Source organism: Akebia trifoliata, chromosome 2, assembly GCF_017979445.1.
Source record: "Akebia trifoliata isolate Shusen 1 chromosome 2, ASM1797944v1, whole genome shotgun sequence".
Classification (NCBI taxonomy): domain Eukaryota; kingdom Viridiplantae; phylum Streptophyta; class Magnoliopsida; order Ranunculales; family Lardizabalaceae; genus Akebia; species Akebia trifoliata.
In genome coordinates this window covers 2,352,275-2,380,165 of record NC_141376.1, presented here as the reverse complement: position 1 = coordinate 2,380,165, position 27,891 = coordinate 2,352,275, and the positions used below count along the sequence as shown (strand labels likewise).

General features: G+C 36.1%; 3 protein-coding genes across 10 annotated transcripts; 2 read left to right on the top strand and 1 right to left on the bottom strand.

Annotated features, from left to right (window-relative positions):
* The first annotated feature begins 93 nt into the window (after positions 1-93).
* On the top strand, positions 94-18,780 carry LOC147408735 (alpha-mannosidase-like). Of its 8 annotated transcripts, XM_086421297.1 has the most exons (29): positions 127-847; positions 958-1,041; positions 1,930-2,018; positions 2,097-2,271; positions 3,885-4,004; positions 4,086-4,169; positions 4,274-4,345; positions 4,482-4,595; positions 5,384-5,484; positions 5,566-5,659; positions 5,781-5,948; positions 6,066-6,155; positions 6,589-6,654; positions 6,743-6,799; positions 7,024-7,243; positions 7,590-7,726; positions 9,274-9,339; positions 9,434-9,490; positions 9,631-9,702; positions 11,276-11,323; positions 11,494-11,613; positions 13,315-13,380; positions 15,110-15,222; positions 15,347-15,431; positions 16,254-16,364; positions 16,448-16,546; positions 16,755-16,802; positions 17,516-17,584; positions 18,288-18,780. In XM_086421297.1, exons 1-29 carry the CDS (start codon positions 644-646, stop codon positions 18,474-18,476), a joined length of 3,018 nt encoding a protein of 1,005 aa, XP_086277423.1. In that variant the 5' UTR covers positions 127-643; the 3' UTR covers positions 18,477-18,780. The 8 variants fall into 8 exon arrangements, 5 of the variants coding, with proteins under 5 accessions (XP_086277431.1, XP_086277417.1, XP_086277423.1 ...); XM_086421305.1 differs by having other exon boundaries at positions 125-847; positions 3,885-4,169; positions 16,448-16,581; positions 18,288-18,428; XM_086421291.1 differs by having other exon boundaries at positions 126-847; positions 3,885-4,169.
* A 2,215-nt stretch (positions 18,781-20,995) lies between these two features.
* LOC147408734 (histone H4) lies at positions 20,996-21,935 on the top strand. The gene has a single exon (XM_086458956.1). It carries the CDS (start codon positions 21,046-21,048, stop codon positions 21,355-21,357), a length of 312 nt encoding a protein of 103 aa, XP_086315082.1. The 5' UTR covers positions 20,996-21,045; the 3' UTR covers positions 21,358-21,935.
* A 1,602-nt stretch (positions 21,936-23,537) lies between these two features.
* CLV1 (Leucine-rich receptor-like protein kinase family protein) lies at positions 23,538-27,449 on the bottom strand. Its single transcript, XM_086421279.1, has 2 exons — positions 24,739-27,449; positions 23,538-24,117 (listed from the first exon to the last, which is right to left on the bottom strand). The coding sequence occupies exons 1-2, from the start codon at positions 27,350-27,352 to the stop codon at positions 23,756-23,758; spliced, it is 2,976 nt and encodes a 991-aa protein (XP_086277405.1). The 5' UTR covers positions 27,353-27,449; the 3' UTR covers positions 23,538-23,755.
* Positions 27,450-27,891: the final 442 nt, after the last annotated feature.

The window sequence follows — 27,891 nt, the reverse complement described above, 5'->3', positions numbered from 1 at the left end:
CCTCCAAGTCAGAAAAGTGTGAAATGAGGTCAATCTTGAAATCACCCCCCACACGAATCGATACAAAATTCCGACACTATTTAACTACAAGGCTCGCGAAGTACCCAATCATCATTGTTCATTGCTTCCATCCTCGCTTTCGCGCCAAAAACCGAAAGGTCGGTTACAAGCTTTTGTAGCAAATAGCAATCCATCCTCGTGTTAGCGCCAAAAACTGAAAGAACAAACTTTTGTTCAAATATTTCTATTGAGATACCCCCACCTTATTGTTCGTTCAAACTAACTCCAGATTCCAGAAGAAGAGAATGAAGTGGGTCCGTGACATTATAAGTGCTTCCGCTACTCACAAGCCATCGAAGTCGCTTAGTTTGCGTTTAATGGCCATTTTCTGTAAAACCAGAAAAAACGATCTTTTCGAACCTGTAAAAAACCATAATCCTATCCCTAAATCCAACATTATCCGCTGGCCGGCTACAAAAGCCAAAGGAAAAAATCGGAGCTGCTTTGTCTGCACTCACCATCTTCATCAAAGTCATCTATACTCTAATAGTCACAATTCTTTCTTAATTATTTTAAAAACTCGATGAGATTTGCTTGGAGTATAAATTCAATCGAGGTTTAGAGGAACTAAGTTAGGGTAAGAATGGAGAGATTGAAGGTCGCAGTGTCGGCATGGATTTTTCTATGTGCTTCTTTGGCCGTTAATGGCGATTGTATCAGGTATAACACCGAGGCTGGCATTGTGGAAGGGAAATTGAACGTTCATTTAGTTCCACATTCGCACGATGATGTTGGATGGTTGAAGACTATAGATCAGTACTATGTTGGATCGAATAACAGTATCCAGGTTATAATTGATCAATTAGTTTTATTTATTGTCGATTTTGATGGCTTTTGGCTTTTGGATGAGAGTGCATTTTGATTAAGTCTAGTAATCTTGAGTTTGAGTTCTTTCAGGGTACAAGCGTTAGGAATGTGTTGGATTCGGTGGTTGAATCGTTGCTTCGCAATCCTAACAGGAAGTTTGTTTTTGTGGAGCAGGTAACTTAAAAGAACTATTTTTACCTTTAAAAAAAAAAAATCTTACTCTTTAGTATAATAGATTAAGTTATTAAGGGTGTAAGAATTTTAGCTTACAAAAAAAAGTATAGATTTTATCGATAGATAGTGCAAAGTTAATAATGGATATAACTGGAAATATCATAGCAAGAGCTTTCTTATGGTTTCATTTTTACAGCAAGCTGACTTGAATGCAAAAAATTTATGAGCTTTTTAAAAATCTAAATAGTAAAACTTGTCGAGACATTCCAATTCAGTTCTTAAAAAGATTAGAGGTACACATGATTATGTTTGTAATCTCTTCTACATATGTTGAAAAATGTCCTCCAACATCTCACAAAATGACTGTTTTACAGTGTCGCGTCCCTTTCTAGAATAGTATATACCATAAGATCACTGCCTGGAAATTTGCTTGAGTAGCATGATTAGCAAAATTTAAATTTAAATTATGAACAAATATAATTTCTGTTGTTAGAAAAGGTAAATAATGTACCCCTCATCATAGTTATAGATACTATTACTACTGTTGTTGTTGTTGGGGAATTTTCAAAGAAATTGATGGGAGTGTGTTCAAACAGAAGAAATTTAGCATAAGCAAATGATGTGGTTTAGAAGATGAAAAAGTAATAAATTGAAAATAAATGAAAAGCTGGTGAATGTTCTTTCTTGAATACAAGCATTTATGCACAAAGAGTTATTTAATCATTAAATTAACCCAGGCTTGGAGAAAGTTACATAATTAACAATGACAATGTGTGAAAAACAACACAGATATTGCTAGTAGAGGGCTTAAGCATCTTGAGAAGGGGGGGGGGGGGGGGGGAGGGGAATGGTTTAACATTCACTAACACATTCTAGTGTGGATATTAGGCTTTTTTCCAACGATGGTGGGCAGAGCAAGGTGTGGAAACACAGGAAGAAGTAAGGAAGCTAGTAGATTCAGGCCAGTTAGAGTTCATGTATGTGTCCTATTATTTTGGTTTCATGTCAGAAGTGCAATCTCGTATAGTAATAGTTATTTTATACTTTGGACTCAGAAATGGTGGCTGGTGTATGCATGATGAAGCAACAAGCCATTACATTGATATGATTGATCAAACAACTCTTGGTCATCGTTTGATAAAGCAGCAATTCAACAAGATTCCTCGTGCTGGGTGGCAGATTGATCCTTTTGGACACTCTGCTGTGCAAGCTTACCTACTTGGGGTTGAGGTAACAATATTTTCACATTGATTGTATTTGTTGTTAGTGCAACAATATTTCTTTTACGGGTAAAGAATTTATAAAGAAAAGCAGGTTGTGACGACCTACCTTCAATAGGGAAGCACAATAGACACAAGAAGCTCAACAAGCTCACTCCCAAGCTAAACAAATTGAATCCCACCTAGGCAGAAAATCCTCAAAAAAGAACCTCTTGAACTACTTGAATAGCTTGCACCAAAAAATAATTTGTCCGGTATTTGTAACAAAATGAGTTGCCATTGTCTAGTGTAATTTTTCCTGGACATGGCTAGAGAATGTCCTTGGAAGGGTGAAGGTGAAATAATTTCATATATTTGTTGTTAAAACACGTCACTTCTATGAGGGTTGGGGAATCAAAATAACAATGGTTAATAATGACGTGAACAATTTTATATTACGAACAAAATCCTACTTATGATTATATTTGAGCCACTTCTTTAATTGTACCAGGCTCTTCAAGCGTCTATTCCAATCATTTGAAGTCAACCAAACGAATCTTGTTCCTCCATTCCACTTTGTCTGAATCCAAGTTTTATGTTATTTGAGAGAGTTCTGGTCTTCCCTTTCTTACTCTCTCTTAGGATTTCAACTTGAATATTTCTTCCAAGGTAGTAGTCGGCCTTCGTTGAGCACCGTCTCAACTGACTTTCTCTTTGTTTATCACTTATTGGAGGTACTCTTACATTTTCCCCAAATGCATTCATTTCTAATTTTATCTTTCCTAGCATTTCCACTCATCCATCTTAACATCTGCATCTTTGCTGCGTTCAACTTGTTAACATGAGGCTTCTTGACTGCTCAACATTCAGCTCCATAGGCATATCTGGTCTTACTACCTGTCTTATAAAATTTTCCTTTTAGTTTGATTGGTATGCATCTATCACATGGTACTCTAGAAGTGCATTTCTACTTTAACTATCTAAGCTTTGATTTTAAGGGAACATCTTCCTCATCTTTCCACCCAATGAAATTGGTTGCTTCCAGGTGTTTCCAGACCATCAATTTTAAGTGGGCATTTCTCTTTTTAGTCAATGCTAAATTTACACTCCACATACTCGTCCTGAGATAACCTCTCTCTTCAAATGTCCACTTCACAATGGAAATTAAGTATTGTGATTTTGAATCAACATTTTCTCATTTTTTTTAGTCATAACCACTATAATTGTATTGCATTGCAATATTCTAATAAATATACTTGTACAAAGACTAGGACTCTTGTATCGAAATCGGACATGGGTACAAAGTGTCAGACACACTGATCCCCACAAGCTCTATATTCCAACAGCTCCTTGAAGTTCATTTCATATGTTGAGAGACCTACCCTTTATATTACTTGGGTTCATGTTACACATACAATATAGAATTTTGTACTCAGGTAAGTTGATATATGCATTAATATCATATAAATTTGTAAAAATATATATTTAATTGATAAAAATTGACATTTGAATAAGTTAAAGATTTTTATGCTGAAGTGTGTTGGAATATAACACAACAAATCCTTAGAAAGGGGAATATCCTTGTTGCATACTTGTATTGTTTCTTGATTATTGAGTGACATCTTGGCTACATTATCCTTGTAGCTTGGTTTCGATTCTCTACATTTTGCGAGAATTGATTACCAGGACAGAGCAAAACGCAAGGAGGATAAATCTCTTGAAGTTATATGGCGTGGGTCCAAGACTTTTGGTTCCTCTTCTCAAGTTACAAACTTCAACTTGGTTCTATTTCAGTTTCTTTCTTCTAAGTGCTTTATTTTGCTGACAACTTTAGACCCTCTGCAGATTTTTACCAATGCCTTTCCCATTCATTACAGTCCTCCAATTGGTTTTGGTTTTGAAGTGTTTGATGACTCTGTACCTGTCCAGGTAATAACTTCGAACAAGAGCAAGTTTTCTCATACTTGGTTTTTGAGTTTTTTTATTTATTTTAAAACTGTAATCATTTCATCAGTTCATTGCTAGAATTGCAGGATGCTCCTCTTCTATATGACTACAATGTTGAACAACGTGTTACTGATTTTATTGATGCTGCTATGACTCAAGTATGCCTTAACTTCTGAAATTCACTGTAGGAGATATAATGATGGCTTTAGTAAGAATATAGTTTAGCTGTCTACCTCTAGCTGAAAAAGTGAAGTATTATGAACTTGGAATTTGATAATTTCTCTTGATTAACAGGCAAACGTGACACGTACCAATCATATCATGTGGACAATGGGTGATGATTTCCAATACCAGTATGCTGAATCTTGGTTCAAGCAAATGGACAAGTTAATTCATTATGTTAACAAGGTATAGTCTGTATAATCCGTGGGAATTATTCAATGTCATATCAAGTTTCCAATCTTACATCATCATCATCATCATTGAAGCCTTATCCCAAAGATTTGGGTTGTGCTAAATGAATCTTACCGCTTCATTCAATTCTGTCCATTCAATTTTGCAAACAAGTAACATCCAATTTAACTCATTCCTATTTGGAAGGTAGTTAATACTTCAATATTGAACTAATATCCATTTGATCATTTTTTACTCCATTTGTGATTTCCTCCATCATCTTTGTTTTCTACCTGCATACCTGATGCAAGGACTATGCAAGTAAAGTAAATAAGTGCTATTTTATATTGGCTTGATTTGGTTTGTTGAAGTACGTGGAAAGTAAGTTTCTTTCTTGCAAAAAAGTAGGTATGTACGTAAAGAACTTTCTGTTGACATTTCCTAGGTTCTAGGATCAGTCATGATGCTGATCATCACTCGCAACAATGAAATTGTCAAGGACTTGAGAGAACAATTGACAACTTTGATGGTAGGCATGATAAATAAAAATGCAGGGTCCTTCAAAGGATTATGCAAAGTTATTTAATTTGTTCAGTCTGTGCTGGTCCTCAACCATTTCTATTCGGTTAGCCCTGTTCAATGAGCTGCTACATTGGGCATCCATGCCCCACTTTTTCCCACCCCGATTTTCTTCATTTTCAATCCAACTGACTACATTTTATTGCAGGTGAAAGATAGTTCATTCTGGCTTTTAGTTGTTTGATCAACTTAAATCTGCATTTGAACTGAATTTTGTTCTGCAGGATGGTCGAGTAAATGTTTTGTATTCTACACCATCAATCTACACTGATGCTAAATTTGCAGCAAATGAATCGTGGCCACTGAAAACTGATGACTATTTTCCGTGAGCATTACCCATTCCTGTTTTGATATTTACTACATGGCATGGATGGTTTTCTTCATTTGATTTACATTATACTTACAGGTATGCAGACAGGGAAAATGCTTATTGGACTGGTTTTTATACAAGTCGCCCAGCACTCAAGCGATATATCCGTATGCTGAGTGGATTTTATTTGGTAGGGCATCGTCCTTGCATTTTCCAATCTTATTGTCATGATACTAGTTTTCTTAGCTGTGGTTTCGTCATCAATTATTCCAACAAATATACCTGAATGAATGTATAATTTTCTAAAATAGGCATCACGACAACTAGAGTTTCTGGCCGGAAGGCGTTCCTCTGGTCCCAACACCTTTAGTTTAGGAGATGCCTTGGGAATTGCACAACATCATGATGCTGTCACTGGCACTGCACCACAACATACGACAAATGACTACATGAAACGCCTTGCTCTTGGGGCTTCTGAGGTTGATAGCTAACTCCTGGTCCCTTCTTTCATTTCCCTGATTTACTTCTTTTCCTTCTGCATTGATATACATATTTCTGACTTATTTATGTTCTTTCAATTGTAATAACTTTGACAGACAGAAACTGTTGTGAACTTAGCTCTGTCGTGCCTAACTAATTCAAGTTCCAGCCACCAATGCGCAGATCCTGCAGTGAAATTTCACCAGGTAAGATGTTTGTATACGGCAATAAGTTTGTTCTGTCCTGATACTCATCTATATATATGGGGACTTCACCATGCTGCTTTACTTGCCCACTGCATTATTGTTATTCTGTCATATTGTTTCTACGTGCTAATGCCCATAGCTATAATGTTGGATCGGATACATATGCATGGCAGGTGGTACTACTTGGATTGTTTGTTTGAACAGCCCATGATACATCATTCATGTAAAAGACCTCGAAAATGGAAAGAAATTTTGGTTTCTTTCTCTCTTTTTTTTTTCTTGGGTTAGGAGGGGAAGGGTAATTTTTGTTCCAGATTATTGGTAAGCTTGTTTTTACATTTCCTATTATTGGTCACACGCCTTTCCAATGTGTACTTTATTTTGTTCAAGTTTAATAGTGTTCCCTCTTTTTTTTTTTGGTCTCGAAAAACAGTGTCCTTTGCTCAATATAAGCTATTGCCCACCAACTGAGGAAGAAATTCCAGAAGGGAAGAGTTTGGTACGTCTTTCATTTCTTTTATGTTTATTACAAGGTAAATTATTTGTGTGAATTTTAATCCATTATATTGAGATTGTTACTTTTGCAGGTTGTAGTTGCATACAATTCTCTTGGATGGACTCGCACCGACATAATTAGGATTCCAGTGAGTATATACTTTTGTTTGGTTGTAGGACTGTAGTTAATAGAGAATTCTTATCATTCATATTGAAAATTTTATTTGAATTTAGGCCTTTAACTGTGGCTTTGAATTGCTGTAAATGAATTTCATGTTCTTTGAAACCATATCCTGGTATCTACTTTTGGGTCTGTTTCATTTAATACTATACTTGCTCTTCACTTGTCTTTGAAAAGGATGTTTTCTATTAGGTCAATGATGCGAATCTTGTTGTACAAGATTCTGAGGGAAACAAAATTGAAACACAATATTTTCCAATGGATAATGCTACGAGAAATTTAAGAAGCTTTTATACTAAGGCCTACATTGGAGTGTCACCGAAAAATGTCCCAGATTATTGGCTTTTATTTCAAGCATCGGTGCCGCCTCTAGGATGGAATACTTATTTCATTTCTAAAGCTGGTGTGAAAGGTAGTTTCTATTCCTTTCTTTGAGTAAGTAACAAAATACTATTTACAAGAGAAAAAAATGATATAAAATTAAAGAAAGATGGTAGGGGAAAGAGTTCCTTATGTACAAGAAATCCCTATTTACACCACTTTTGTCCAGGGAAACAGCCATGTTGTTTGTATCACTAGAAGTATGAGAAATGTAGTCCGCTATGTATAACTACGTGGGTTCAATTCCATCTTATTCTTACCTACTCAAAAGAAGGGAAACATTATCCATACAGAATTGAAGCACCACGGATAATAAGACTCAATATTTCCATTTCTACTTTATGTGATATTATCTTTTATGCTACTTAATAATGCAGGAAAAAACAAAAGTGGATATCTTCCTCTAATGGTTGCTCCACAAAATGAGACGGTTGAGGTTGGACCGGGAGATTTGAAGATGTCTTATTCATTAATATCTGGACAACTTAAACGGATGGTCAATTCTAAAACTGGGGTGAGTTATTTCTTCAGTTTTTGTATAACTGTTTTTAGTTTTACACCCAATATAAAGTCGAGTACATTTTCTGTTGGTTTTTCATGCTTATTATTGTTCAGTACCTACTCGTGGATGTACATATGCAGTATGTAATATTCATAATTGTTCATGCTGACCTCTTTGGTTGTGTGATCAGTAGAAGCTCCAGAGATCCAGTGTGTGAACCTGACACTGCCTTCTTTTGCTCTCTTTTTTTCTATTTTCTGTTTTTTTTTTTTTTTTGGGGGGGGGGAGGTTGAGCTGAAGAGAATGCAGTTCAGGAGTGACTGTGTGGCGTGTAGAAAGTATGGTCAGGGACATAAGTAGCAGTATATTATAGCATAGAATGATTTGCATTATGTTTTTTTTTTTTTTTCGTATAGGAAATATCATATTTTATTTTTGTTATGTTCTTAAAACCTTAGGATTTTTGAATATCAAATACAGAAATACAAACAAACAAAAAAAAAACATTAAAGGTTTATTTTGTATAGTCATGGAAATGATATTTGTGTAGTATGTCCTAATATCCTGAAACTGAGGCAGGAAAATTTTTGTATCAGAGAGACCATTTGCAGAAAGATCCTTCAACTGAGACAACAGAGGCTTGAAACAATTTCTAAGAAAGATATCGACTGAATAAAAAATTGAAGGCTGGATATGCATTGATCTTTGAAACTAGATCTGCACTGATGCATCTGATAGATCAGGAAACTGCAGTTTGAATAGCCTGATCTTTGAAGGTGGTTGAAACCTTTTTGTCTACTGTTTATTGCAGATACTTCGTCAGAATTGAAGCTCTAGTAACTTTTCGAAACAACAAACACTTCTTTTGTTTCAGCTGCTGGGTCAAATCAGTTGGGCCATGATTTCACTATAGGAGTTGAGCATATCAAGGCAAACTCTATGCTTCATTTACACAAAAAGTCCATTTATGCAACAGAGAAATTTGCATCTGTTTCAACTCGGTTTCATTTTAAGTATCTTGGTTGACGTTCAAATTGACATCAAGATCAGGATCAAATTTTTATTAAAATTGCATTGATCTCCATATCTTTTCTAACTTGTGTGCATCATTAATGTCATCCAGGTACTGTCTTTTCTTGCTTTGCTTGTAGGTCATTAGAGTTTCAATTATGTTATGACCCATACTTCTATCTTCGCGAAACATGAATGTATGTCTCCCTTTTCCTAGGGATACTGACAACCCTCGAGAATCTTCAGCTAAAAATGGTGCATACTGCATACAGACTTTTCTTGTACACGAGAAACTCTCCCTAATCTTTGTTTTTATTTAATTAAAAAAAAAACATAGTAATTTATGTTTTTGAGAGTGGTTATATTCGTGAAATAGAACTTTAAATTTTATTGGTGCTATCAGTGCCAGTGTTTTTCTTTTCTGTAATTCGATTTGCTTGTAGAAATATTTTGAAGTTATTTTATTTTCATTTCTATGTTAAAGTTAAAATGGCAAGAACTCAAAATCCAATTGGAACTTTCTTGAAGTGATTCTTGCAATGCATCAGGTTGATATACCAATACAACAAAGCTATATGTGGTACGGTTCAAGTGGTGGTAACATGGATCCACAAGTATGTACCAGCTTTGTGCTTAGATCGGGATTGTATTACCAAATTGATGTGGTTTAACTGGTTTTTGGCATGACATGTATGACAATTCTTGTAGTCTGGTGCCTACGTATTCCTGCCAAATGGTTCCCCTCCAGTGCCTGTTTCAAGATCGGTGAGCTGTTTGTTTTTGTACTTTCATGTGCACAATCAATTACAGAAATTTCATTACCTGCAAAGCTGCAACAATAAGAGATTATATTTCACCGGTTACTTTTTTTGAGTATTTCTAGTTGCCATTCCATTTGACTACAGGTACCCTTGGAGATAATACGGGGACCACTCCTTGATGAAGTTCGTCAACAGTTCAACTCATGGATCTATCAGGTTATTTATTTCGTTATCTATTAGTAAATTTAGATCGTAAAATAAAATGGTCTTAACAGGCTTGTTTGAGTAGAAAGCAATGATAAATTCAAAATTGCTATTATTTGATACCATTTGTGCAAGTAAATGTCAAGAGATTTTTGTGCTATAAAGTTTTCTTTCTAGACACTACTGTCTCGCAAAATCATATTGAGCAAACTGACTTTCATATGTTTTCTCATTTGATTGTGATGGATAGAAAAGCGGGAGACTGATTGACAACTGATTCTACTTCACAAAATTATTTTCCAAATATTACATGGGCTTCATTTTAAGCCCCTGCAGCCTACTATGGGGACTTTCTTTGTCCGCCAATTTGAGTGTTTGGACAGGAAATTGAAAAATATTTCAAACTGGTAGCAGTGACGAACAACTAAAAGGTTGTGGTTAGGGTACTTGTCTTCTTCGGTGATTTGCACATGCACTCCAACTGGGTGGATTTCTTTTATGGTTATTAACTACTACAACAGGATGGAATTTTGTTATGGTTATTAACTATGGGTGAGTTCTTTTATATGGTGTTTTTCCTTCCATGCTTTTCTGTTGATCAAGTGAAATTTTATTTTATTTTTAATAAAAGGCAATACATAAGAAGGGTCTCTTGGACCAAACTTTTTCACTTGAGAGTTCTTTTTGAAATTGGGGGCTTTTCCTTTGTCACGGCAGGATTTTGAGATGAAAAAGGCTCGGTTCTTTTTGCAGTTTGTCATAGCCATAAAGAAGATTGGGATAGAATAGCCTTTAATTTTGCGATTTTTTTTTTGATGTTTTTATGATAATTATTTTTGCGATTTGTCATAGCCATAAAGAAGATTATTATTTTTGAGAGGTGAAGAGAAAACACCAATCCAGTTGTTCAAACTAGAGAGAAGATGGAAAAGCAAACCTCATCCAGTTGATCACAATCTATAACTTCATTATATCGAGGTGTCTCCGAGTTACAGATGGTATGACAGCAGGAGACAAATTTCCTATGAAATATCAGAAAACATGGGTTTTGGGGCTCCATTCTGATTGGTCAAATGGATCCATGCACAGACTTATAGGATGTCTTTTCGAAAATTACCAGGGCTGACATAGTTCACTTTGTTTCATTCTGTCATTGACTTTTACTAAATTTGAACCTTGAAATATAGGGTCAAGTGGTCAACATGAGTTGGTTTAAGGTTGTTAAATCTGCACACCACTAAATGTCTGGACTAACATAATACAATTCAGCATGATGACTCAGTTCCTTTCCTAAGGCTCTCTTCATGTTCCTAGAATTTCTCTCTGATTATTAGAATAAAAACCAAGATTATTCTTTATACGATCAAATTATGCACTGTTAGTGGAAATGTATTTTGTTACTAATGTAGGGAAGGTAAGATGCCCAGGACAACTTACGTGTGACATCTGGTTGATTCTTAGTAATAGTACTGTTATATCATGTCATAACCCATCTTGTATTTAACTTGTTTTTCTTATTAATTGATGGCTTCTGCATTATCATGACTTCTGGAAGGACTCTTCTTCTGTAATTAACATTTTTCAGGTGACTCGACTGTATAAAGACAAAGAACATGCTGAGGTTGAATTCACTGTGAGTCTGTTCACTTAAATTTTTTTCCTCATTATATAACTCGAGTTGACTGTATTTATGATCCCAAGATTCAACCGATTGCCAAAATGTTTTATTCACTGCACTAAGAAGTAAATTACAAGTTCAAATTCTCATAACCTGGGTTGTTCTGATGATTTTCTGGAATGAAGATTGGCCCAATTCCTTTGGAGGATGGTGTTGGAAAGGAGGTCATCACGCGAATGACAGCAAATATGGATACAAACAAGACGTTTTATACTGATTCTAATGGAAGAGATTTTCTAAAACGGGTATGTCTCCCATGTATTATTTTTCCCTTGTCAAAGTTTGTGGAAAAAAAAAGGCTATCATTGACAACATACATCTATATTGGTTGCACTAACTTACTCTTTTATCTTCCTGACCAACTTCTTCATCTTCTTCTCTTTTTTCCCTTTAATTTTTTTAATCAATAACAACTAAAGTTTATTGACAAAGAAAAGAAAGGTAGGTACAAGAGGAGGAAAAAGTAAACATAGAAAAAAAAATACTGTGATTACATCAGCATCTCTATTTTACAGTACAAGTATGCCACTGAAGAATCTATTGCAAATTTACCAAGTACTGTTTTCCAGATTGCCTTGACAATCCTGTTGTTCTACTCATTTAACTTTCAGAACTTTTCAACATGTTAAGTTTGTGGGTTTGATTTTGAGTCATTATTAGCTTCATGTGGGAACTAGTTGTACTGTTTGTGAGATCATCTTAATGGATGCAGCTATCTGCTATATATCGGCTCCTCATGTAGCAAGGTTGGGTTCATATCTTATGGATTGACACATTTGGTTGTTTCTTGCAGCTATCTACTATACATCATGATCATCTATCTGTTTTGAAATCTTGATACTGTTTTATCACAAAAAAGTATAATTAAAAATGAATCTTGGTTCTGTTCATGAAAAAGGCGGGAGCCAGTTTCAATTAGCTTTATTTTCCCCACCAAATTTGGTTGAGTTAAAGCTGTAACCATATTGTTTTATTCGCAGGACTGCAAGGCAGCTTTACTCCTTTGTAGTCCACTTGCAGGATTTGTGCATTCTATATCATTTCATCACTGGATGGCTGTGAGTCCCTGGGACTTGACTCATATTAGTACCAGAATAGTTGTTGGCCTGGTCAAGCTGAGAATATTGAGCAATTCCTGTTCCCATATATTTATGTAATGCCACTCAATCTTATTTCAATTTTGATAAACTAGAATAAAGAAATGCAGATGATTTTGGATTTTGAAAGTTTCGACTCTCTTGTCCCTATGATTTAGTTATATAAGAGACAATCTAAAGGTCAAGCGCAAAGGCTCAGTACCACAAAGAGATCATAAAAGTTAGTACATAAAATAAAAGGAATCTCAAACCATGATATTGTTAGTGCCTGCAAGAACCCAACACTGGTGCAGGTCCAGTGGATAGCCATCTGAGTGGAAAGGGTTGACATGCCATGCATGCTCTTAGGCTCTGGCATGCTGTTAAGTGCTGAGTGTTATACTTGTTGTAGCCTGATGGTATTGATCTACAAGGATCTGCTGTTAATCAAGCCCGAAGGGAAATTCTGATTTTTGTGTTGGTAGGATGCTAACCCTAATTCGTTAGTGTATTTAGCCTTTTTGGTGGGAGAACGTATAGTAATTCTTTTTTGGCCTTCTGAGCATAGTGAAATCAGTGCAACTACATGGTTTCTCCCTGATTTAGGGTTTTCCACGTTAATTTGTGTTTTTGGTTGATTTCTTTTTCTTGTTCATTCTCTTCTATTAATTTCGTATCTTATGGCTGCAGATTGGAGAAATTCCAACACTGAGTAGGATGCGTACTATAATTCATAATTTGTCCTACATTCTTTTATGAATTTCCAGTATCTATAATAGTATTATCCATTTTCTTGTGGAATTTTGTTGCTTCTAAGGTCATTTAGGTTAACTTTCATGACTCGAGATATGTGTCCATGATTCATTGCAGGTGCGAGATTATAGAGCTGACTGGCCTCTTTCAGTTAATCAACCTGTTGCAGGAAATTATTATCCAGTAAGTCTCTACTTATTTGGAAAGAGCTATTCACTTTTGTGAAACCTTACAGTATTTTCACTGGCAAGAACGACTTTTGGAAGAGTATATGGTCTCTTACTTAGAGGTGGGCCTATAAACTATAAAGAAGAAGCGCACAAGCAGGGTAGGGGCCCTTGTTGAGCAAGTCCTCCATTACAAATTTATTAAATACAAAATATGATTTGATTGGATTGTGATGGATATCCAATTTATCATATTCTTTTGAATGGATGGGGGAAAATGGGAATAATTCCAAATATAATTCTATGGTTTTGTTGGTTAAAATCATCCCATCGGGTTGAAATTTGGCAAAGGAGACCCTGTACTTAAGCAAGTGGGTGAACCGCATTATTTACACTTCATGTCTGTCATGACTTGTGATGCTTCCATTGTTGTCTTCAAGCAGAAGTTCAAAACATGTGTCCATTTATGAATGTACAAGATTTTTTGTTCTCTATTAGTTCACTTTCTAACGTGGCACTACATACTAATACAAGTATTCACCATGATCCTAAATAATTCATGGTAATGGAGAATTTTAGTGAAAACAAGGCTAAATTGGATTCTTCAATTTTTATTCTTTTATATATGATTATAATTTTATCTAAGGAGATGAATCATTCTTCAATATATTTTTTTTGTTAAGTGTAATTTTATAAAAGAGATTATACAGCCGCAATCAACACTGTTTTGTTGACATTTTAATATGAAGTTTGTCTTGTTGCTCCAAAAATTATTCTCCCTCTTTTCTCTCTCCCCTTTGTAACAAAGTCATGAACTCTTGAGTCAGTGGTTGACACTGGTACTAGAGTGACACATTGATCCTCACATATAATACATTGCTGATCCCAAGCCCAGTTAAGGGAGGAGGATTGTGTCAGGTTGGCAGTTGAGAAAAGATTAACCACATCCTATCATGAATGTTTTTAGCCTACCGCCAGGGGCGGATTTAGAGTGGGGGCACTTGCCCCCACAAGAATTTTCAAAGTCTATGAATTAGTGAGCTATAGCGACAGATTTAACGGCGGATAAAAAAAATCTGTCACTATTGCCCCCACAAAAAAATTTCTACTCTTGGTTGCCCCACATGGGCAAATTCCTGGCTCTCCCCCTGCCTACCACAAAACTTTAGGATAAGGTTTCAATAAGGATGATGATATATGTAGGTGGAGATGTTAAATCTACAACTGTTTCCGACTCGTTTCAATGGGGCCACATGGAGATCATTTGTACTATCCAAGAGTACAAATGAATTGTTCCTTCACACTTGTCAAAAAATAAAATAAAAGAATAATTCTTCCTGCAATGCTTATCTTCATCACTAAAACTCAATCCATTCCGACATTGGTAACCAAATGAAAATTTGAGCCTTTGTAACAGTTTTAATTGAATTGGTTAGGAGTTTTCAAGTCTCCTTTTATTGAGGTAGAAATGTCACAATGTACCGATTTTTTGTAAGCTTGGCCTCCATACTATTGATAACTCAGTGATGATTGGATTGTCCGACATGATCTCCATTTATGCTCTAATAGTGGAATAAAAAATGATGAGTAGGAAAAAGTGTGTCAGCATTTGTTTTAACACATGAGTTCAACACAGTTTGTGGCATTTAAATTTTTTTGAAAATTGGGTGCTATACCCATTAATGAAATGATTTGATGGCTTTTTATGTATTTGATCCTCAAGATTATCTTTTGAAAACTTTCAGCTTAACCTAGGAATTTTTACCTCGGATAAGAAATCAGAGTTCTCGGTTTTGGTTGATTGTGCCACTGGAGGTGCCAGCATTGAAGATGGAGAACTAGAGCTGATGCTTCATAGGTAATATTTATATGCTATTTGTCATTGAGCTTTCAATTCTCCTATGTACCATGATTTCTTCTTTATCAAAGCTCCTAGTTGGTTAGAAAGATTCTAAACTGATTAGCCTTCTGCTCTATACTAGGCGTATGGTCTTTGATGACTCTAGAGGTGTGGTTGGATCCCTTGATGAGAACGTGTGCGTGGAAGATGTTTGTGAAGGACTAAAAGTATGTTGATGTTTCACTAAAATTTGTCTTGCTGGAACCCTTTTTTTTCCTATAAACGAATACTTCAAAATGGGTGCTGAATCCGTGTCAAGCACAGCTTACCTATCAGGAATTTTTTTTTTGAAGCCTGAATGAAATATATCTTTCTTTTATTTTATTTAGTTTTCTTGATGTCATTGTTTGTTTTGGGTTGCCCTTTGGTTGATCTGATCAACCTCCATTTTTGGCATCCCTTTCCCCTGTATTTCAGTTTCTTTCTTCTTCTTTTTTTTTTCCTTTTTTTTAAATGAATTGCTTTGATTATAACAAAAAAAAAAAAAAAATTTGATGTTAAGATTAAATGGGGAATGGGGAAAAGTTTACATTATCATAATTACCCTGCTTACCGGGATTAATCATGGAGATGGATCTAGTAGACGGTATACGTGTGAACAGAAATAAGTGCAGAATCCTTTTAGAAAAGAAAAATATTTCCTTTAGTCCTTGTATGGAAACCCCAGAACATTATTTTCCTTGAAAAGAACTTTCTAGTATTTTTAGAATTTTCAATACTATAAACATTTCTTTTTAAAGAAATATTCCCCAAAAATCTATAAATTTTTCAAAGGACTATGTAGTGTATAATGGGCCATTGTATGTGTATTTCTTTGAGCTAATTTCCAAGTTCCAATTCTTAAGATCCGGTTTCCAGATAGCAATTGGCAAATTTAGTGCCTTGGCAATGAATAATATCATTGAAATGGACAGCAAAGATTTCTTTGTGGATTCAAAGGCTTCTTCTGAATCATCTGTTTTTCACTTTCCCTCCAAATTTATTTTCAGATTCGAGGGAACTATTATATGAGCATCAACCAGCTAGGCACTGGGGCACGCTGGCGACGGATGAGCGGCCAACAAGTTTATTCCCCACTTCTTTTAGCTTTCACACATGAGGTATAGCATGTAAATATGATTAATACTGAAGTGTAACTTTCTTTTCTCTTAATTAACTGCTGATGAAACAATTTGTCTTACAGGAAATGGGGAATCGGGAAGCCCCTTCTTATGTGGCAAATGCAACCACTATGTTTCCTAGCTATAGTTTACCTCCTAATGTTGCGCTGATCACTCTTCAGGTGATCTTGTCTCAAAGGACTATGTGTAAAATGATGTGGGTGTCGAACACTTTGTCTAAGAACTATATTAGTGATGAAACTTAACTAAGTTGATAAGAAGTGAGGAGTGCTATTCCCATGTCCTAGTTTCAAACCCCCTAGAGCCCAACTTCATTTGCTAATCACTAATCTTTTTACCTACTGTATTAGTGACTTCATGGTTTTGCAGGAGCTGGATGATGGAAATGTTCTCCTTAGATTGGCTCATCTTTTCGAGGTAAAAGATGCTGTCTCATGTATCAATTCATCTTTTTCTGTTTCAGTGAGATTAAAAAAATAAAATAAAGCAAAACAAAACTTTGAAAGAGTTAATTGAATACTAAGAAAGTAGTTGCAAAATTCTATGCAACAAGGACACAATCACTTGTCAGCCCTAATTCGATGCACTAATATCTTAGTATAGTTCATTCCTGAGGCTGAGAAAATATTTTTAGCATACGTTTATTTCATGTCAAGTGTGTAATGTAGAAAGTATATATTTAGATAATCTCATCATCATCAAAGCCTAATCCCAAAACTTTTGGGTCGGCTAAACAAATCCTGTTCCACCATTCAATTCTGTCTAAAGCCCTGTAGATAAGCTGTTATGCATCAAAATCATATAAACAATATTCTACACACTAGCAAAAACCACAAGTAAAGGGGGGTTTTTATTTTATAAGTAAGTATTTCGACATGTGCATGATCCTGAATACTAGATGGCTTGGGGCATTGCCCAAGTTTGTAGAATATGGAGTGTTCTTGTTGAATAGGTGGAAACAGATCAAGTGGTATTGATCTATTTTCGTTAATTAATTGTTGGAATAGAGATGTATGAACTGATAAATTAATATCTGTAAAAATAAAGTATACTAATTTGAAACCTTCCAAATTCCCAGTGAAACAAGTCAATTTCTCTCATTCCATCTTTCTTCCATGTGAATGTTCAAGGCTGGCGAAGATGCCGAGTATTCAACTATGGCTCAAGTGGAACTGAAGAAGATTTTTGCCAACCGAATGGTATGTATGGTTTCTTATATGATTTTTACAATATTTTTTCTCTATACGTGGTTCATCATGATTTGGGTTATGCTCTATAAATCATTGAAATTGCCGGTCAACATTGTAATAGACTTTGCTTGATCATTCACCCATTAAAGATCCTTGAGCAAATTTAGATCCTATATTACATTTTTCAGTGGAATTTCTTGGTGGCCCATTCTACATTTCTATTTTTAGTTTATTGTCATTGCTTTAGCTAGTGTTATTCTTTATGCTATCCTTCGATTTTTTTAATAGAGCTTGAAGATTTTGCAGCTTTACCATTCTATATCACAAAAGTTTCTTCATTATTTTGGTGAAATATGATTTTGTGTTAACATGTAAATTTAGTTGTCTTCCTTGCATTAAGAGTAGCTTTCAAGTGCTACCTTCTTTTATTTCTCGAAAAAATTGCTGATTGGGTAGAAGGGTCCAGCCCCCACATCATGTATGCCAGATATCTCACTTATATGCTCAATCCTGGGAATCAATCTCCTTTTGTTTGTTAAGTAATTTATCTAGTTTTCCCTTCTTTCCATCCATAGAACTCTTGTACAAATATTTTCGGAAGAAAAAAGTTGGGAATCCCTCAAAGCAGTCTTGGAGCAATGGCTGCCAAATCTAATTATTGAATAAAAAATATTTGGAGTGCTTCTCTGACTAACTCTGTTCTGAACTGCAGATTAAGCAAGTGAATGAAACAAGTTTATCAACAAACCAAGAGAAGTCAGAGATGAAGAAGATGAAGTGGAAAGTTGAAGGCGACAGTTCAGAGCAGCCTGCTCCCTTGAGAGGTAGTCCAGTTGATAAGTCTACCCTCATTGTTGAGCTGGGTCCCATGGAGATCCGCACCTTCTTATTGAAATTTTAAGATTTTAGCTTCTCAGTATCATCCAGCCTAATAAATTTACAAACAATTACATTCTTACAAGTCCGCCATACTTGGAAGTCCAAGATGAAATAGAAAGTTGAAGGCTAGGGCAGCTTACCCCCATGAGAGGTGGTCCAGGTCCAGTTTTAATTCCCTCACAGTTGAGCTGGTCCCATGGAAATGCGTGCTTGTTGAATTTTTAAGATTTCAGCACTAGTATTATCCAGCCTCCGCCTTGCCTTGATCCCAATGAATTTGCTATTGTGTTCATCAAAGTTCTAAAGAGCTCACAGATTATAACTTATCATTATGTATCATTCATTCACCCGAGCTTTTTGTTGATGGCGGTGGTTGACATTACATTATGTCTCTAGTTACATGCAATGATGGGAGAACAAGATGGACCTATACACTAAACAGGGCTAATTTATTCCATCTCAGTCCAACAGATTTGCTAAATGTGCCTGTCATTGTTTTTTTTATTTTTTATGGGTACCGTCGAGGCATTTTGAACATTGATCATGTTAATCGTCGACTTGGAGAGCAACCCAGAATCTGACACGAGACTTGTCGGGTGGTTTGCAATTGATTATGAACATCCAAGGTAACATAAGATCATACATACAGTATTTTCATGGTGACTATGTAGATCTCAATGTCATGACTATTTAATTTTTAAATGTTGGGCCATAATTCGCATAAGAAATATGTTTAAATCAAAGTCTATGTATACATATCTACTCATGTTTGCATTTAAAATAAACTTGTCACTGTTTTTTATTATCAGAAAAATGACGTCAATACTTTGAGTCACATTCCTTATATGATATAATACGATATTAATATAATATATAAATGGTAACAAGAATATCCTTAAAATTAGATGTTTTCATAGTATTGTAAATGAGATGTTTGGATACTCCAAATATTTGCCAACATTTTTTAAGGAACTAAAGTATCCAACCTCTTAGAGCACACTGGAGTAATCCTTGAGGTAAATACTTGAGAGTTATTGGTACAACTGAAACAGTTTGGATTAATAGCCCCAAGTGCAGGACTTGTAGTAAAGTAAGAAAACTCAGGAGTCTGAGGTTGATTGATACGGATTGTGTTAAAATTGAAAGAAAACACGTGAATTAAAAGAAATTTGACATAAGATATTAAAATTATGACTTTTTGATCAATTTTTTTTAAAATTTATAATTTCTAATAAAGATTCTCTCTAACCAGATGATTTATCAATTAAATCAAAAAAAATATTTGCTTAATTAAATACTTCAAAAAATCTAAAACCGACATTTATAACACATCACAAGGATTCACTAAGATCAATGTTACATTCATCAATGATGAATAAATTAAAAGATTTAAACATTTAATGTGATAATCATAAATAAATATTCAAAAATAATTAATAGGTATGAAGTTTGACTAAAATAAATAACTCACTTCTAAATTAATAAAAAAATATAAAATTTTGTATACTATTGTTGAACAAAATAAAATTATTGATTTTCAAACTTCACTCTTAGTCCTAATTAGAATTTTAACTAACAATTTCTATAAATATTTTTAAAATCAAACTTAGAGATAAGTAGATGAGGAATACGAATTTACTGTGTTAAGTTGATAAACCAATATCATTGGAAAAACAAGCATGATTGGTTGATGGAGAGAAAATTTCTACGTATTACACCTCAACTCAAAATAAAGAAAATGGTGAGAATAAGTAGAAGTTGGGGTGCCAATAGAAGTTTTCTCTCATATATATATATATATAGGGTCGGATTCCGTATACCCCTATTACGACTCACATTGCAACACACCGTTTTGTCTTATATGGGCAAAAATGTTTGGAATGGACTGATTTTTTGTGAGGATGATTTATATGATGAGGAGATCATCCTTGCCAAAAATCAGCTCATTATGAAACCTCTAGCCCCATGTTTACAAGTTGAAAAATTTTAGACCGTCCAATTTTTGTAAATCAATTTTTATGGGGTTAGAAGTTTTGGAATGGGATGATTTTTTGCCAGGATGATCCCCTTATCACAGAGATCATTCTCACAAAAAATCAGCCCATTCCAAACATTTTTGCCCATATAAGACAAACGGTGAGTCGTAATAACGCCATCCATATATATATTTCTTTTTTTAGATTTTTTTTTTCTTTTTCGTTTAAGATTTTATATGAGCTTAATATAATTGTAAACCACTATTATAATTATTTGGACGAGTGTTATAATGTTATGTAATGATAAGATTATAATTTGGGCCTTTTAATCTTTGATTGGGATGCGATAAATAATTTAAGAAATTAGCTGTAACGAGTAAAAGTTGGGTGCCAATAGCAGCTCTCCTTTTTTTATTTTTTTTAAAGGCAACGAACCAGATGAGAAATGACGCGGATCGACTCTTACATCCGTTCGATTCTAAATCTAATTGGACGGATGCGATCTAATCCCGCCAAAACCAAACTCCAAAATTTCCCCTTATAAAGCCCATTGTTCTCCTGCGAAACATTCATCAATCAGTTTCAGTTTTATCTTAGTTTAAATTATAATCAAGGATGTCTGGGCGTGGAAAGGGAGGTAAGGGTTTAGGTAAAGGGGGAGCTAAGCGTCACAGGAAGGTGTTACGAGATAACATCCAAGGCATCACGAAACCTGCGATCCGTCGTCTTGCGAGGAGAGGAGGCGTTAAGAGGATTAGTGGACTCATCTATGAAGAAACAAGAGGAGTTCTCAAGATCTTTCTTGAGAATGTCATTCGTGATGCTGTGACTTACACAGAGCACGCAAGGAGGAAGACTGTTACTGCCATGGATGTTGTTTACGCCCTCAAGAGACAAGGAAGGACACTTTATGGATTTGGTGGTTAGATCCCTTTTTTTTTTTTTTTTTTGAAAGGGTTTTCAGACTCTATCGATGCTTGTAGGTCCAGACTGTAGTTGATTCTGGTGTTTTTTTCACTCAATTCTCTCTAATAGAAAGTGAGATTTCAATTCAATGGAAAATGTTGGATTTTTATACTTTTTAGGTCTTCAATCTGTTTGTCAAATTGCATATTAATCTATTTTTATCTCTTCCCGGCAAGTAATTGCCTTGATTATACTTTATAACTTGTCCCCCCAATTGATTTTACGAGAATCCATTACAGGTTGGCTTATCTTTGGGGTTTCAACGGAAAATCCAATTGGTTCTCCAAAATCTAGTAATGAGAATGTCTTTACGTGAATGTTTTGGACCATGAGATAAATGTTATTTTGGGTTATAGTCGATTCAAGTGGATGTTCAACATATATGAGGTTCTAGTTGATGCCATGTGGCACAGGTAAGCTTAAGAAATCACTTATGCAGTAAGTGTATCATATGTAACCTCATCTTTATAATTAAAATTTCATTTTTTGAATTTACAACTTAGATCTACCATGAAAGAATATAAAATCTCCAGTTATTACTCATGGTTTTTCATAGTGGCACCATACATGTTCTATCTCTTAGTTTGCAAAAGGCCAATACATGTTCTTTTGGTGCAAGGCTTTAAACGAATATAAGGGGATTTTTTTAAAGGATTTCTTGTCTAGGTGGGAGTTTGTATGAAAGTTGGAGTTGGTTCTAACTTGTTTGGTTTTTTTTTTTTTTGCTTTGCTCTCATGGTTTCTATTTACATCTTATTGGTACTTGGTAGGTCTTCTTGATCTCTTTTTGTAAGTCTTTATTTGTTTATTGATAATTTCAATTACTCTTATCAATTGGAACTGAAGCAAACAAAGGCCTTACAAAAGGATGTCAAGAAGACCTACCAATTAAGCATCTAACGTGGCAACTGCAACCATTGTGGATGCTATAACTATGGTTTACCTCCTAACATTGTGCTCTGATCACTCTTTAGGTGATCTTGTCTCAAAGGACTATTAAGTGTAAAATGGTGTGGGTTTTATAACACTTTGTCTAAGAATTGTATTAGTGATGAAGTGCTCACTATTGCTTTAGCAAGTGTTATCCTTTAATGGTCTTCTTCTATTTGTTTAATAGAGCTTGAAGATTTTGTAGCTTTCTAATCTATATCACAACAATTTCTCCATTATTTTGGAGAAATATGATTGTGTTTGACATTTAAATCTAGTTGTCTTCATTGCATTCACAAGTGTTTTTTTTTCCTTTTCTTGAAAAACTTGACATTCATTCACAAACATGAAAAACAGTAATTGGTTAACATTGTGCGTATCACTTATAAGCCCAATCTTGGGAATCAATCCCCTATGCCTGTTAAGTAATTCATCTAGTTTCCCCTTTTTTCCATCCATAGAGCTCTTGTACAAATATTTTCAGAAGAAAAACACTGGGAGTCCCTCAAAGCAATCTTTCAGCTTTGCCCCCTTGAGAGGTGGTCGAGTTGATAATTCTATCCTCATTGTTTAGTTGGGTTCCATGGAGATCCTCAATTTCTTGTTGAAATTTTAAAATTTCAGGTTCTTAGTATCATCCAGCCTAATAAATTTACAAACAAATACATCTTACAAGTCTGCCATACTAAAGTCCAAGATGAAATGAAAAGTTGAAGGCAATACTTCAAGGCAGCTTGCCCCCATGTGCGGTGGTCCTGGTCCGATTGATAATTCCCTCATAGTTAGAGCCAATCCGATGGCAATGCATGCTTGTTAAAATTTTAAGAATTCAGCACTAGTATTATCCAACCTATTAAATTTGCAAACTTCACGTCTTTTTGCCTTACCTTGATCCCAATGACTGCTATTGTGTTCCTCAAAGTTCTAAAATGCTCACAGATTATAACTTGTCATCATGTATCATTCGTTCACCCGAGCTTTTTATTGATGGCAGTGGTTGACATTACATTATGTCGCAAGTTACATGAAATGGTGAGACAACAGGATGGACCTATACACTAAACAGGGCTAATTTATTCAATCTCAGTCCAACAGATTTGCTTAATGTGCCTGTCGTGTGTGTGTATTTTTTTTTTTTTGAGGGGGGGGGGGGGGTTTTCCGTCGTGGCATTTTGGACATCGATCATATTAATTGTCTAAGATAAGACACAGACAGAAAATATTTACTAGCACAACATAGAAATAGAATACCCTTACACACCTTTTCAAAGCTGGCAGGCATACGAAACCAGAAATAAAAAATACATTTACAATTGCACCCAAAAAAGTAAAAGAAAAAGGACTAAAAACTAATACACATCTTCACCGCAGCCCCCTATTGATTTTTATTTACTTATAAAACTACTGCAGCAACCAAAATATATGGATTTTAAAGAACAAGGAGATTAGGATTATTAGGAGGAGATGGAGTGGGGTTGGTGAGCATGTGAACCACCTCCCTCATTGTGGGTCTCGCATCACTTGTCTCTTCCACGCATAGCATGGCCACCTTGAACAGGTTTATGACTCCACTCAACGGATACTCTGTGAGTCTTCGGTCCACCACTGCCAGTACTGATTCTGAATCAGACGGCTCTGAAATCTCTGATGTTGTCTTACGGACCCACCTCACAATGTCAACCCCATCACCAAACTCACCCACAGGTTTCCTACCAGTTATCAGCTCCAGCAGCACTACACCAAAGCTGTACACATCACTCTTCTCGTCCACACGCAGTGTATAAGCGTACTCTGTGCGATGTAAAAAAAACAAGGGCAATAAATTATTAGTCAATCCTGACTTCGTCGTTTTCCATTCTTCCACTTATGTCTGTTGTTGTTTGTCTCTTGTGTTATGTGTAGGTTGGTGGGGGTGAATAGAAGTCAGAAAGTCAATGTGGATCACCACGTGTTTCTTATACCAAGCAACCGGTGGTCCAACGACCCAATCGCGAGTCAAGCAAATTCAAGTGCTAAAAGCCGGATTTATTTAAAATTATGTTACACCCAAATTCCTTATAGGCGGCACGTGTCAAATGGTAGACCTTATTTTTTTATCTTGGAAAATAAGCATTTTCTAGTCGTTAAACGAAATGGAAATAAAATTAAAAAAACATCTGATAAGAGTAAGTAATGGTGCACATCCGATAAACATTTCAAATGGTCTAAACCATCAGAGCTAGTAGGGGTGGGTCCATTATCATGCCATTGACGACAATCATCGATCTTCACAAAAACATTACTCAAAAAGAGAAAAATAATTATTAGAACACAAAAGTCAACGCTCTTTAAAGTTTAAACTAGCTTAAACTAATTAATAATACGTCGTTTAGTAAAGAAAGTGAGTAAGAAACCGAATCAGAGAACACTAACCTGGTGCGATGTAACCGTATGATCCAGCGATGGAGGACATACACTCCGACGCTCCAGCATCCGTCAGGAACTTAGCGAGCCCAAAATCAGCAACATGAGCCTCAAAATCTGAATCAAGCAAGATATTGTTGGACTTCACGTCCCTGTGTATAATAAGAGGCGAACAATCATGGTGAAGGTAGCAAAGCCCCTTCGCTGCCTCCACAGCTACACGATACCTCGTCTCCCACTGAAAATGCGATCCCTTGGAACCATGCAAAAGCTCTCCCAAGCTCCCATTCGGCATATACTCATACAGCAATAGATTTGTATCCCTATTAGAAACATACCCAAGCAACCTCACAATGTTTCGATGTCGAATTTTCCCAAGTGTTTGAATTTCAGCAGAGAAGCCATGATCACTCCTCCCACTGCTTCGCCCAACGAGACGCTTAATCGCAACATCAGCACCAACTGGCATTGATCCATGATACACAATCCCTGCACCACCTTTTCCAATAATGTTCTCTTCTTTCAAACATTCAAGAACATCTTCAACTGTGAAATCGAGTCTTTGGAAGGCAGTGAGTTTCCACGCCTTCGAATTCCCATGCTTCTTCATGCAACTCTTAATCTTTGGAACTGCGTACATCAATACCAATACCAAGATTGGCAATACGAGTGCTACTATGATGACGCTAACGATGAGCTTCAACTTGAAGGAAGCAAATCCGTTACGGCCTGAAACATGACTCGCGTATAGGTTTGGATTGCAAGGTAAATGGTGTAAAGCGCCACAGAGATTGGGGTTTCCAGCAAAAGAAGTATCATTGAAGACTATAAACTGCCCACCAACAGGAATTGGACCAGAAAGATTATTGTAGGAGAGATCCAATGTTGTGAGACTCGCCATTAAGCGAATCTGGCTTGGAACTTGACCAATTAATTGGTTACTTGATAAGTTTAGAGTGTTTAATATGTTGAGACGCATAATCTCCTTTGGAATTTCGCCTTCGAGATTGTTCACACTGAGATCAATTGATTCAAGAGCAGAAGAACGAGCGAGTGCTCTTGGAATCTCTCCAGAGATTCCATTTCGGCTGATGTTAATCTTTGATAGATTCTTTAAATCGCCGATTTCTGGAGGGATTTCTCCTGAAAGATGATTCAATTCGAGGGAAAGAATTAATAAACTAGTTAAGTTTCCGATTGCCGATGGGATTTTTCCGGTGATCATGTTGTTGGAAAGGATCAGAGATCCGAGAGTACGACCGGACATTTTCGACGGAAGTTCGCCGGAGAAGAAGTTGTCATTTAGTTCGAGCAAACTGACTAGTGGAAAATTGAAAAAACCAGTAGGAATCGTTCCGTTTAGGAAATTTTTACCGAGTCGAACACGAGTCAGCGATTTACACTCACCGAGTTGTTCCGGAATCGGGCCTATGAAGAAATTGTTCATCAGGATCAACTGCTGTAAGCTTCCTCCTGCACACAGATCTCGAGGTATCGTGCCTGTGAGATGATTCGAAGTGACATCAAGTACTTTCAGCCGTCCACTACGGCCCAGATTTTCAGGAAGCCCAAGTGTGAAGTTGTTATCCCAAATTTCCAACACCTCGAGATCTGGAAAATCAGCGATGAACGCTGGAATTCGACCGTGAAGATGGTTGCGAAACAGATTCAAAAGTGTGAGCTGCTTCAAATTGGAGAAACTTTCAGGAATCTCTCCAGTAAGATCGTTATTGGAGAGATCGAGAGATTTCAGATTAATTAACTCGGAGAGTTCCGCCGGAATCTGACCTGTGAGCCGATTTAAAGGCAAGAATAACGAATCTAACTGTTTCAAACGGCTTAAAGTCCTCGGAATTTCCCCGGAAAGATTACAACTCCCCAAATCAAGCCTCTTCAACGACCGGAACGATCCAAATTCCAGCGGAATGCCGCCTACATAATTATTGAAATAACCTAAGCAGAGTTCTTGAAGATTCGGTAAGCGAGTCAAACAAGTCGGAAGTCGCCCGGAAAGACTGTTTCCGTTCAAAGCTAAGTATTCCAAGCTCTGCATCTCACAGTAAATCTCCGGAATCTCTCCGGTGAAGTAATTTCCTCCGAGATGAAGATGTTTCAGCTTCTTCAGCTTGATCACCTCGATCGGTGGCGCACCTGTGAAGTTGTTGTTATAGATATCGAGTATCTCGAGCTCCGGCAATCCTCCAGCGATGATTTCGGAGAATTTTCCGCTTAAATGGTTGTTGGATAGGTTGAGGACTTTTAGAGAGACCAAGTTCGTGATTTCTACAGGAAGGTTTCCAGTGATTGAAAGGGATGAAATTGTGAGGTTTACGAGCTTGTTTAACAGTCCGATTTCCGGAGGGATTGATCCAAAAAGAGGAAGAAACGAGACGTTAAGAGAGATTACTCGAGAGTCTTCGTCACATAAAACTCCCTGAAACGAGCAATGCGACGGTGAAGATGGAGAGAGTTTCCAGTCTTCGAGTCCAGAACCTGATGGTCCTGTCATAGCGGTTTTAAACTTCATGAGAACATCGAGATCTGTTTGTGAAGAAGAGATGAAGAAAGCGAGGGAGAACGAAGAAATGTAGTACAGAAGGAGATTGCTTAAAGAGCTTCTCATCTCTGTGTGTGTGTGTTTTTTTTTCCTTCTCTTTCTAAGTTGCAGGGAAGAGAAGATGTGTACTGAAGATAGGTGCTCGAAATGCTCGAATAAGTATTTGTTTGTCTGCAAAATGCTTTATTTAGAGAATCGAATTTGTAATTAAAATAAGGATTTTTCTAACATCTAATCAAGTTCGATTAAAGCATCAAACGTATGGCTGAGATGGTAGGAAATACAGTTTCCAGTACGTATTTGATTTATTAGGGATCTCTAGGTAAAATTCTTCAATCTCTGTCATCAAACGGTTTGTTTGAGTTTTTTTCTGTTTTAAACTACTAAAAAGGAGAGAGAAAGATAATACACTAATGTAATACTAATGCATGCCTGCAGAGACTCAACTCTGAAACTTAACGTGGACAGTGGACAGCGTGTGACCGTACCATCTTGCATTGACAGTGGATAACGGAGAGTTAACTGTTAAACGGACCACAGAAACAGAGTTTTCTTTTCTGGTGTATGGATGTGCTGACAGTCGTATCACCAAAGCAATGAGAGAG